Source organism: Rhincodon typus, chromosome 32, assembly GCF_021869965.1.
Source record: "Rhincodon typus isolate 14 chromosome 32, sRhiTyp1.1, whole genome shotgun sequence".
Classification (NCBI taxonomy): Eukaryota; Metazoa; Chordata; class Chondrichthyes; order Orectolobiformes; family Rhincodontidae; genus Rhincodon; species Rhincodon typus.
The window spans coordinates 4,177,684-4,191,331 of record NC_063363.1 but is presented as its reverse complement, the minus strand read 5'-3'; the positions used below and the strand labels follow the sequence as shown (position 1 = coordinate 4,191,331).

At 38.3% G+C, this 13,648-nt stretch overlaps 1 protein-coding gene across 1 annotated transcript; it reads right to left on the bottom strand.

The window, feature by feature from the left end:
* Window positions 1–8,302: 8,302 nt before the first annotated feature.
* Window positions 8,303–13,433, bottom strand: LOC109927057 (hyaluronan synthase 1-like). Its single transcript, XM_048615349.1, has 4 exons — window positions 13,293–13,433; window positions 11,278–11,503; window positions 9,887–10,019; window positions 8,303–9,261 (listed from the first exon to the last, which is right to left on the bottom strand). Exons 1-4 carry the CDS (start codon window positions 13,431–13,433, stop codon window positions 8,586–8,588), a joined length of 1,176 nt encoding a protein of 391 aa, XP_048471306.1. The 3' UTR covers window positions 8,303–8,585.
* Window positions 13,434–13,648: the final 215 nt, after the last annotated feature.

Below are 13,648 nucleotides of genomic sequence, written 5' to 3'. Positions count from 1 at the left end.
AAAATTCCTTTAGCACGGTGTCTCAATGGTTACCACTGCTGCCTCTCAGCACCAGGGACCCAGGTTCGATTCTACCCTCAGGCAACTGGCTGTGTGGAGTTTGCACATTCTCTCTGTATCTGCATGGGTTTCCTCCAGGTGCTCCTTTTTCCTCCCTCAGTCCAAAGATGTGCAGATTAGGTGGATTGGCCATGCTAAATTGCCCATAGGTTCCAGAGATGTGCGAACTAGGTGGATCAGCCATGGGAATGTTACAGGAGTAGGGCAGGAGTTCTGTCTGGGTTGGACAGTTTGGACAGTTTTTGGACAGTTGATGTGGATTTGATGGGTCACATGGCCTGCTTCCACACTAGGGATTCTGTGATTCTATATGGCTACAGAATCAAAAAGTTGCACTTAACATAAAATAATTTAGTTTGCATTTTTTGTTTAAACCATTCCAAGGTATCACACAATGCCAAAGATGGTAATTCAAGGTGGAGCCTTCATTAGAATGTTCCTTTATTCAGCTTTTCTGTGTGTATTTGCTGACGAGAGCCAGCAGTTCAATTTGTGCATTAGATGGAGTTGCAATTTTGGCCTTGTAAAGGCTGCAATTCAATGAGTTTAAAGAGCCAAAGAAAATAAATGTTAGTCGAGTACACCTGCACTTCAAGCAGAGAAAATACTAATTTCATCCATTACTACATGGAATATGAGTGTGCCTCTATCTAAATTTGGATTTTGTGAATGAAAAACAGCTGAAAGTCTTGCACTAGTTGACAACTAGTGAAAGAAATTTACAATGGTACATACAGATCCTTGTGGCAGAAAGCAGCCTGTAAGAGTTAGTTTAGAAAGCTATGGAAGCTATTTGAGTATCTGCTAACAACTTGAACAAAGAGCTGAGGCATTCACAGTTAAGAAAAGATAGAAAGTTGTACCACCAAAATACTAAGGAAGGACTCCCTCAGAGGATAGTTGGAACACTGAGGAGAATTAAACTGTGTTCCAGAGGGCTGTGACATACTTATTACATTGATCCAAAGAAAGTGAAGGCCTTTAGAAAGATTCAAAAGCATCACAGCTCATTAGCAACCTTCGCAAAATGGCAGAACGAGCTAATGTCAAGGGAAAGAAGATGTGCCAGACAAAAATTAAGAGAAAGGAAACCGTGAATGCAGTAGTAGGTTATGAATCAACCATTCACCTAAGCCACGTTTGATGGCTTTGGAAATGGAGATATTCTGCCTGAGATATGACAATGAGATGATTGCTACTTTGTCTGCTTTTCTGCACTAAGCTGATAAATTTACAATGTAGCAAAGTGGTGGAATCAGATTTGAGATTGAGTTGACCAATACTAATACCCATTGGTGCTTATTAGGAACAGATGGCAGCAACCCACCTATTTCCAGCTTCAAACTCCTATCTCCAAATCTTCAGTTCTGCTAACCCATAACCTGTGAAGAAAATCCCCACAGTTGTTGCCAGGCAAGTGCAACAGTGCCTTCAAATATGTTTAGTGGCATCTTTACATGTTGGTCACCAAACAGTTTTTGACTTGTAAACTCTGGTGTGCTTTCTTTCACACAGCATTGGGCTATTTCTGAAAAGCGATCTAGCATAAAACTTCCTTGTACCTTCGCATGTTTCTGTGATACGAGGTCCAAGAGAATAGAAGCCTCCAGATACACTAATGTCTGCCTGTGTGAGACCTCAGTCCCTATTTACTATTGTAAAAGTGTTGTTGGGTGATCTACAGGGCATTCTTTTGTCCAAGTCTTCTTCTAAATACATGAAAAGGGGGATTCAAATTGGGATATTCATTGCTGTTGGCAATGGCGCTAGAAGCAGAAAAGAAATTAAAACAACCAGCATAAAAGCTGACAACCTTAAGACAGCTTATTATCTTTTGTTCAAAGCTTAAACTTTCTTCTGGGTATAAGTCAGTGCTATGCAACCCCAGATGGTCGGTATGTGTCAGCCAAAACATTACTGTTGAAATGAATGTGAAGATAATAGCAGTTGCAGTTCTTAATGTACAAATGTCACAGCAAATTCAAGCAAGAACAGATGCTTGAGTAAATACAGAAATCAAAAACTTTCTATTGGAGATGCACTGCTTTGCCACTAGCTTTGCAAAATTAAACTTTTCATTTAGTTCCCAATTCAAATATATTGAGCAGTGTGAAGTTTCTGTACTTCCACAGTAGATATAAAGTGAACTCACCACGAAAAGTTGTGTTAGGCCATTTCAAGATTATGTATCCTTTGCTGATTGTGTAAGTGAAATATTGACCTCGCTAGACATTGAAAATGAACAAATACATATATGGAAACTCATTCCTTCAGGTTTTAATTGTTGGAGATTTTTAATAAAGTAAGATGTTATTTTTACCTTTTCTTTCAGTGTCTTTTTTTCCTGTCTGCGAACCCATTTTTCTTTTGTCTTTATTTTTCTTTCTGTTCTGTTTGACAATTCATTCAACATTTTAATTTACATTTCCTCACATCTCTTGCTCTATTATTTCCATAATTCTTCAATCTAATTTACTATAGAGCTGCTCACTTGCTTTTCCTGTTTTCTCAGATCCTAGATCCCTGTATGCCATTTCCATCTAGCATGTTCAGCAGCTTGCTACATAAAATATCATGATAATTACAGAGACCATGATAGATCTAACAAATGCCAACCACAGCTCATTGACCAGCTGCATAAATCTTGTTACTTTGTGATGGAGAAAGACACAGTCACAGAATGTGACATCCTGTGTCTGTCAGTTAAGGGTTGTTTTAGACACAAAAATCAGCCACAATAGAATTGTAACATTAGCATTCAAAGGGTATCATAGCCATAGCTAATATGTTTTCATCTCACATGCTCACTTTTTGAGCAGGTATTATTAGACACCATTCTGTAAAATATAGAAAGCCAGCCTACAGCCAATGAGATGCCTGACAGTTGGAAAGTCCAACAGGCTTTGTCACCTTTGTAATCCATGGGGTTTCCTCCTGAAACTCTTGAGCACGAAAATCCTGACCTTTTATCCTCATGTCCAGCCCTGCCATTTAGCATGAGTGATTCATGCAGGTGTATGTCAGGTAGTTAAGAGGAAAGCAGAGGACAATGTCACAGTTTTAGTGAAGTTTGTAGGGTACATTATAGTAGTATAATGGGTTTGAAATTGCATTAGCACCCCAGGGGTTACATTTTGACCAAAAATCTAGCAATTTCTATATCCATATGAAGAACAAGGGCAGCAGATATGTGAGAACACCACTCCTTCAAGTTCTTCTCCAAGCCACTGACCATTCTGACTTGGAAATATATTGCTGTACCTTCACTGTCAGTGAGTCAAAATCCTGGAATTCCTTCCCTAATGGCATTGTGGATTAATCCAGAGCAGATGGTCTGCAGAGTTCAAGAAGGCAGCTCACCGTCACCTTCTCAAGGGCAACTAGGGATGGGCAATAAATGCTGGCTAGCCAGCAACACTCACATTTCACAAAAAAAATTGAATGAATGTGCCTTTTTATCACATCCTTAATGACAATTTCTAGCATTATCGTGCTATCTGATGATGAATTTATTTCAAACTTACATTTGCACATCCAGTAGTTACTAACTGCAGTGCCCTAATTTTTGCTCGTACCAATTGTGTCAATTTTTCCAGCAGGACTTCTGTCTGGAGTTGAAATTCTGCTAGAAAATTGAAAATTAATACAATAAATTTATTAATGTGTGAGAAGCCACCTTGGGAAAAGCCTTGATGGCTGATGATTTATCAATTGAAGCCCAACTGGCTTGCTACAGTCCTCATAAAAGGTGTCTTTCATCCTACGTATAACTCTTCTCCAATATTAAAAGATCAATTCTTAATATCACCTCTAAAGCTTGGACACATGTAGATAATCAGGAGATAGTAAAGATGGCATTCTAGACATAGGAGACTAAAAAGCCTTAAGTACCTTCATCATTTAAACCAAACTTGTGATAATGATCTCTGTTCATCCCAGCTTTGCTCAGCCCATGTATGGTTAAAGCTATCCTAAGTGAACTTCAGCTGCAACACCAACAACATAGAGGAAAACAGGGGAAATGTAAATCTTAGGCAGCAGTTTATGGAAAACCAAAAGCAGCATTCCATTTGCAGGCTATACCCCAGACCTTACTTTCAGCATGAAATTAAGATCGGCAAAGACAAGTGTTTTCAAATGAAGTGGGGCAAGGGAGAGATGAATGGATATAAACCCAGAGAATTAACTTAATGTTCCTTTCTAAACAACTTTTTTTGTTTATTTCCAACAATTCTTTGATATTATCATTTATATTTCATAGCTTGTGGCATTTTTTGAAACATAGAAATAGAGCTGATTGGAGTTTGGCATTTTTCTGGTGTACAGGATAAGGAGATGCAAGTTAAAATTGCACTACCACTGACAGGAGACTGCAATACAACGTGATAACTTTGCCTAAGCAGGTTCATTACATCCACACGTGGATGCAGAAATTTGAAATGGAAAAGTTGACACAAAATGGTACAATTGAACATAGGGTACCACATATGCAAATGTAAAGGTAGCATGATAATACTAGGATGTGTTATTAGGGATGTGGTGAGAGGAAATTTAGAATATCACAACATAAACACACAGGAACATCATGTTACAGCTGTACAAGACATTGGTAAGGCTGATCGCTGTACTATAGGAAGGATGTTATTAAACTGATTAAGATGCAAAAAAATTTTAAAGGATGTTACTGAGACTGAAAGCTTTGAATTATAAGGAGAGGCTCGAGTGGCTAGGACATTTTTCCCTGGAGCATAGGAGATTGAGGAGTAATCTTACAGAGATTTATAAAATCATGAGGGACATAGATAATGTGAATAGCAAAGGTCTTTTCCCAAGGGTAGGGGAGTCCAAAACTACAGGGCATAGGTTTAACGTGAGAGGGGAAAGATTTAAAAGGAACCTGAGGGGCAACTTTTTCACACTGGGTGGTGCGTATATGGAACAAACTGCCAGAAGAAGTGGCAGAGGCGGGTACAATTACAACATTTAAAAGACATTTGGACAGGCACGTGGATAGGAAAGGTTTCAAGGAATGTGGGCCAAATGCAGGCAAATGGGACTAGTTCAATTTAGGAAACCTGGTTGGCTTGGACATATTGGGCAAAAGGGCCTGCTTCTCTGCTGTATACCTCTAGGACTCCATGAGAGTCAAGGCAGAGCTATGAAAGGTTTACATCTGTTAAAAATGTTTTAGGGATTGTGATTAGCAAGGTAGATATTGGGGAAAACAATGATTATCATGTTTTTGAATCTTCAAAATGTATTTGAAAGATGTCATCCGAGGGGTATTTACACAGAATCGAACCAATAAGATTGCACATAATACAAAGTAAGAAAACATGGGTTCTTTTGTGAATTGATATGCTATAACAGTAATCAGAATTGGGACCTCAACTATTTACAATCTACATTAATAACTTACATAAGGGAACCAAATGTAAATTGTCAAGTTTATTATATAACCAAGTTTGGGGAAAGTTTGGATGCAAATAGGCTGCGGGGGATAAAGATGTAGGTTAAACGAGTGGGCAAGAACTTAGATAATTTTGCATTTCTCTGCATTATTTTCAATCTTGGTTGCAAAAATAGAAAAGCAAAATATATTTGAAAATGACAGATGATTGGGAAATGTTTGTACACAAAGGGACATAGATGTCCTTGTAAATTAAGACACATACAGCAATTAGGAAGGCTAATATTTTGTTCGTCTTTATTATAAAATTTGAATACAGGAGTAAAGTATTGCTATAATTACTTAGAGCCTTGGTAAGACCATATCTGGAGTACACTGAGTACCGAATTGGTTACCATAACTAGAGGTGGAGATACTAGCCTTGATGGAGGTTGAGAAAACAGGTTCCTGGAATGAGGAGTTCTTTTTTTAAGGCAGAGGTTGGGTAGATTGAACCTATATCACCTAGAATTAAAAGGGCTTGACGGTTTATATTTTGGGATGATGTATCTCTTGCAGGGAATCGCAGAATAAGGAATTGGCCATGCTACCTATGTGAACATAGGCCAGGGTTTTCCTGTTGGGGAGAGTTGAAACCCTAAGATGAGGAAATCTGTAAGATTCTCTGAGAATCAGGCAGCTTATCAGTTTCTACCAGAAGTAAGACCCCAGACCAGGACATCAGACCAACCTGAAGCTACTGGCCAAATAGAGACTGGCAGCTCCAGAACTTGGCAGTGCCACAGCTGAACACTGAACCCCTAGGATGGAGCATTAACAACAGGAAAGATAAGTATTGATGCAGGGTGTTAGGATCATGGGGAGCAAGGCCCAGGGATGTTAGAAGCAAAAGCAAGGGGCAGCTCTCAGAAAACCTTCAGCTCCCAAAACCAAGTCCAATTATTGGTCTTAAACAAATTAGTGCGGATCGAGAGATTCCCACTCCCACCAAAATGATAACCTTCCTGCACTGATTAACCTGTCTAGTAGGCTGACCACTCCTTTTTCTGCCTGTAAGTAAAGTAATTGCACTCCAGGTGGGATGAGGCTCTTGAGTAGGCATTAATTGACAACTTAGGGCCTCAATTGGTGCTTAATTAGGGCAAGGTCTGGAAGGCAGCAAGCTTCTGGCCCTCCACCGTCCCACTTAATTAAATTTATTGCCCACCTCCAGGCTTGTTGCCTTCAGGCCTGGAGGTTGAGACTTCCAAAAATCTTCCTCATCAACATATTGCACCTGAATCTTGATTGATTGAGCTTGACTCCACAAACATTTTTAAAGGCAGACTGTTTTCTAACAAAGCTGCTACAAGGTCTGTGCTAACACTTTTCCCATAGTTACCACTGATGACAGATATAGCAATGAGTAGGAATACATTTTTCATTAGGGCTATAGAATTGATATTCGTGTCATACCAAGGTGTTGCCACAGTGTGGCATAAGTAAATTCTATTTCACATTACAGAGGATGTTAATGCTATCGTGTGGAGGAAAAGGGGAACTGCAACCATCTGTTTTTTGCATAACCACCTTGATTACTTCTGTTTTCCCTTAATTACTAATTCTTAGTTATAAAGTGTCTCTTTTCTAGTGGTGTGTTCAGTTTGTGCAGGGAATAAGCAGTATTTTCGGAGCCAATGTATTTAATTTATATATTTGTCTAAGATTTATTTTCAAATGTGAACTGAGGTGTAAAGTCAAATGCAGGTACAGTTAAAATGGAAGAGAAGTCACTTTGCTATTCTTGAGCCAATAAATGCTGATTCCCCTTTCACTATCATTACTGGTATTGTCTCCTGTGTACTAATGAATAGAAGGTTTACCCAATTTGAAGAGCACATGACAGGAGTCTTGGTAAACATTATACAAAAACAATATGAAAACAAGTTTAAATTGCAACTATAACCTGCATCAAGTGGATAACGTTCAACATCTGCCTAATTTTGGTGTCTCATTGGCAATGCCAATATGAAAAATTCTAATTTTAAAACTTCTCTGTAAGACCAAGCATAGTGATTGATTCTCATGGTGTATTGCAGTGCCTTCATGGACCATAAAGGTGTCCACCATGAATCCTCTGCAACCATACATAAAGTTAAAATCCATATTAAATAATTTGCTGATAACATTAGATATTTGTGTAGTGATTTAGAATTTGTACAACATGAGATAATAGCAAGAAAAAATTGTTTTACAAATTCACAAAATTTAAAACAGGGCAAATCATCAAATAAAAAACAAACACAAACTGTTTGGGCTTTATGGAGGTTGATTCACAAAAATATCGGGGCGCGTGATTCAAACTGAAGTTTAGATACGCTTGATGTTAAACGTGTTTTTATTTAATTATTGTTTATACTAGCCCTTCCTTTCTTGAAGGATAATGTACAGTATTATATCATATGTCTAAAACATTGTACACACATACCTTTCACAAAATAACACTGCCCAAAGGCACATTTACACTCTGTGACAATTAGAAATGAATAGTTTTGTTTTAAAGAAAATCGTTCCTCCTCTCCTATATGTGTTGGTTAACTTGGAGTATGGATTGATGAGAAGTGTTCTTCCGATGTGATGCCAAACGATGAGGTTAGCAGGTTATATTGGTCATTGTGTGCATTACAATCAATTCCTGTTCTCAGCAGTTACATTTCAGTAAGTTTAATTGGACTACACATGATCTTATGCTGTTAGTATAAAGCCACTAAGGATAGTTATGGTACCCTGTGTTTTCATTCTGAAGTAACACCTTCCCAGCCTGTTTGAATCATCATCATCATCATCATCATCATCATCATCATAAGCTGAGCTTTTACCCACTAATCTAATGAAGGACTAGCAAAAATATAATGTTGTTGTGCTACTGGCTGACAGAATGAAATTGACAGACAGGTGGAAGATAGTATTATTGCTGTTCTTCTGACTACAAGAGTTGCACTGTTCAGGACAGACTGCAGAGACAAATTATGTAAGGAGCAAAAAGCAGAATCTCTAAATTTATGTTGTAGAAAGTATGCTTCAAAGTGCTAGCTATTCCTCAAATTTTCCATGAAGTGACTTACACAAAATCTATCTACACTTCAACACGGTACATTGCAGTATTTCTTCTGCACCGGTGCCATGACCATATATGGTAAATTGCAACCATACACGCCCAGTATGTAAACAAGGCCAGTGATCCATAGAGAGCGTAGTGTTTATATAATGGCTGTTCAGCATGGACCCAAGATCTTTCAGTCTCCGTGAATACAGTCTCGATTAAACCCACAAGGAGGATGATCCCCCAAACCAAAAGTGGAAGCAATGGGATGTAGTTTTTGACTTTCTCTTTGCGTCCAGAAGTTCCCCAGCTGGTATTGGTAATGGTAAGAAGTGAAAAGCATTTAATTGGCAGCAGCCCACACAGGTAGATGATAGGATACAGAGATATTAACATCATCACCAGACCGCCATTCAGGCATGCAGCATTAAATGCTTTGACCAGTGCAATGCAATGAAAGGAAAGGAGCACCCAGAGAATATCCCAGAGACACCTGTGATAGAATACCTTGACAATGGCCACAATCATGAAGAATGGCAACATTCCCATAACTACAGACTCATATGTCATCCACAGACTTTGCTTATGCCACCAGAGAGAACTGTAGAACCACTCTATGAAGAAAGACTTGGACCATCGTATTTGTTGGTTGAGCCAGCGCAGGTATTGAGCTGGAGTTTCTGTGTAGCACCAAGCTTTGGGTGTATACCTGTTAGAAACAAGTATGAGTTTTCATTAACTAACTTCGTTTATTTCTGTATTTGGCTTCAATTTTACAGTAACACATTTATGAGGCCTATTGTGTGGGGGTTGGAAGAAGGAGCTCAGGCACTTATAGGTAGTTGTATTAAGCTGTCACAGGGCAAAATAAGAATATAAATGGATAAATCACCCAGAATTGAGCTAGGCACTGGACATGACAAAGACATATCCCGCCAAACTGACTCTGCAATGCCCTTTTTAGTAACACCTACAGACTTGCACCAAAATTGGGAAAGCTGTTCCTCGGACTACTTGAAAAATGGCTTTCCACACTCAGAAAATCATTCAATCTCCCTGACTTTTCCATCACCATCCATGAGTATATCCTAAGGGTAAGAAAGCAATAGAAGTAACTCTGGGTGGGGACTCCAATTGAACTGTATCACAGCGAGATGCGATGCCTTCCAGATAGAAGGAAAGAAAATTAGGGAAATTGAACTATTAAAAAATGTAAAGCATATATATTTTTTAAAATATTGTCCAAAAAATTCTTACTTGTGGAAATAACAGGCCTTGGTTACAACATAATTCTTAAATTGAAAAACTGATCAGAAAATAGATTCACATCTTACTTGGTAGAGTAACCCAGACTGAGCACCCTATTCGTCAGGTGACGATCATCCCCAAAAGTACACCGGATTCCCAAAAATCTCTGATTATACCAGGGCTCTAATAATTGCTGAAGCACATTATTCCTGTACATCCCTAAAACAGAAAGTCATTGTTAGAATTGAAAACAGATAACAGACTTAATCTGGTCACACATTTCAGCATGTATTAATGAATAGTTCTCAAACCAGGATAGAGTTAAATTAAGGAAATTAGAAGTAAGAAGGTAATTCTGCTGAGCTATTCAGAAAGTCAGACTGTGTAGCAAGGCTAAACAACTGCCTTTTTATAGTTTACCAATACCTTAGGAATTAGTTCCCCATCTGAACACTTCTCTCTTGCTTTTCTTCCTAAACTTTGATATGCTTCCTTCTCCCTGTATTCTCATGGTGTTGAAATTAAGACTTATCATACCGACCTTTCCATCATTTATGTTATGGACCAGACCAGACCCCCTCAAGACATTTTAAGAAGGTAGTCTAGACTCTACCTTTTTCTTATTTTGAAGGCAAATGTAAAGTGTCTGTGCCAGACGCAATGCGACTGGTCAAACTACTCAACGTTAAGCAAAACACATTTTCTTTATACACTATACTTAAAATACAACCAAAGAAAGAGGAATTTAGAATAAATTAACTCTATTGGAAACTTAACAGAATAATAGATACAGTAACTATTACTAATTGGCTGCTCCAATATAGTAACATCTCATAAACACACCATTCAGCAAAAATGGAAAATGCAGACACAGATTCCCACATGCAGTTCTCCAATCTAGGAGTAAAAAAAGCACCAAGAAAAAATTTATAGAGAGTAGTAACCTGGAGATATTCACTGAAGTTTAAATTCTGTTGAGACCCCAATAGCTTCTGATGCTACCAAAAACCCAAAACCCAGAAATCTTAAGCTGTGAGAGCTGGCCACACCCATTCAGGCTGTTTAAAACAAACCCAAGGCCTTCAAACTATTCACTCAAGTGGTCTTAATTAGCCAGCTCAGCACCGCTGCCTTTCAACCTCCCTTCAAAAAAAAGGACAAAATAACTTCTTAAAGTGACAGCATTGTCACATTTAAAACTGTCAAATGCATCACTTCCCTTGTCTTTTTTCTATACTGCAAATGGCTGACTTTTAAAACGCAAACTTGATGTTATTGCTATGTGATCACTCTTCTCTTTGACTCTTATTTAACCTTAGCACTGCCTGGATAATTGTTCTTTGCCCGAGGTGTCTAAACGGTAAAGGCTACGACTTGGGCCTTCTCTCTAGCACTGGGGAGATGTAAAAGAGAATACTTTTTAAAACTATCTTGAATGGCATCCTCTAAAAGAACCTGATTTGTTGACATGCCTTACCTAAAGGTCCACTGATACAGGACACACAGTCAAAGTACGACTGGCAGGCTCGTTCTATATTGAACGTGATCCAGTAGCACAGGCTGCTAATGAAGCTAACGAATGAGTCGGTGACATTGAGTACTCGCACTTCCCCTCCAACTGCTCCATAGTTTTCCTTTGAATCTAAGACTTTAACAAGTTCCATAGTTGCATGTGAGTCAAGCTTTGTATCAGAATCGCAGACCTAAAATATAGACAATTACACAATCCATATATAAAGGTATACAATTAATGACTAAAGATAAATAATCCATTGATAAAATACATAAGAGCTAATTTGATAAATTCACTCTACTAGCAGGGATCATCATGAATTAGCAGGGAATATCTGTATTTCAAGCACATGGTTTCATAATTTATAATCATTATTGCCAGTGTTCCCAGTATGCATTGCTGGTAAATCAAGATCTCAAGGGCTCGTAATATTTTCCCTATATTACATTAATCATTTATCCAACTATACCTGGGCACTTGCCCCCACTCCTACACTAAATATAGCCAAATAAATAATATTGGGCCATTCTTTAAATAATTTGAATGCTAATTTTAGTATTATTGCAAAACCTGTCTTCAGATATATGGAATGATCTAGTTATATCAGTATTCCAAGCATTGGTATTTGATAGACTAAGTAATCGTCAACCATTGCAGATGTGATGACTAAAAGGACCAAATAAGGGGGTAAATTCTGTTTAGTCCATCATCTAGTTCATTGTGCATTAGCTCTCACAGTACAACTCCAACAATAAAACCAGACATATTGGATCAAAATCCTGAAAGGCCCTCTGTAATAGCTTTATTGAGAGCCTGCACCACACGGAATGCAGCATTCGAAGAAAATGGTTCACTGCCTCCGCCACAGTCTGTTTTATGGCTCCCGCAGATCTTCCATGTCAAGATAAGGACCTCAAATGTATAGCAGCTGGCATGCACAGGCCTAACTACCATACCTAAATATTGGATGTGCTACAGTCTTCAAATAAAATTATCCGTTTGCCTAGCATTTTAATAATTAACTATTAAATGCTGCACCATCAGAGTTTCTATCTTTCACCTAAAATGGTTAAATCAAAGCACTGTCAACCTGTTCAGTAGATTTAGAAATAATATAGTATATAAAGAAGTTGAAAGGTTCTCCAAGTACCCTGGTCAACATTTTTTCTTCAAGCCATACCGTCAAAAATAGAGCATTTGGCTGTTTACTCATTTCTGCTTTTAGGATCTTGTGCACATTTTAGTTGCCTTTGCCTGAATAATAAATGACTCCAATTTAAACATAATCGTTTGGTTGTAAATTGCTTCCAAATATCCTGAAGATGTGACAAGGTACAATTATAAATGTAAGTGATTCCTCTTTTCAATTAAAAACCTTGGCTTATTATACACGGAGGTGATGACTAACTTTTTGATTTCTTATCACTCAAATTTGTGTGCTGATAATAAGAATGGAAATACAGTCAAATAAAGTTGAAGTAAATGGTGAACTCTTGCTGGCATTTTTTTAATTTGAAAAGGAAAAAGAAAGTGCAAGACCTTAGAGAAATGACCAGAGGACCTGCCATGAGGCAGATCATTACTGTCTGAAATAGAAAGTGACAAAGAAAGTGACACATTGATGGAAAGTGCTACAACACAAACACAGACAGCCAAATCAAATCAGTCTCCCTATCCCTGTATTTGCAACACAGCAAAATTACAACATTCAATGAACCCAATGGTTCATAACCAGACTTTTTGAATAACCATTACTGGACACCAGGTTTATAGCTTTAATAAATTGTTAAATCTTTCATTTATGATTCAGTAGCCTTAGCAGAACAAAGTTAAACAAGTTAATCTCTGTGATTTACACCCAATCTTATTTAATTTTAACCCTCCCACACTCATAAAGGCAGGCAGACAGACACAATTCAACGATAAATCAAAAAAATGGGATGTAAGAGGGCAATTCACTTAAGCAGATTTCACAATACGTGCTCTTGCCCAGGGCTCATCTGTTCCCATCTGCTTATTTTCTTTCTATTTTTTCTTTTTAGTGCTGCTCTTTTTCCTTCATTTCTTTTCTTCCGTTTTTGTATTTTTGGAGCCTTTTGCAGTGGGTTAGTCAGCGACATTGGTGTGGCAGTTTGAGCAGTGCGTGGAATGGCGGCTCCTCCCAGCAGTCAGAGGCGGCGGTGGAGGCAGCTCCTCACAACAGCTGGAGGTGGTGGCAGTAGGGACGTCATCCCAGTGTTCAGGGCCAATGATGGCAATGGTGGCAAAGCTCCTCCAGCAATTAGAGGTGGCTGCCGCAGACTTTTCAAGATGACAGCATCAGCAAAGCAACATC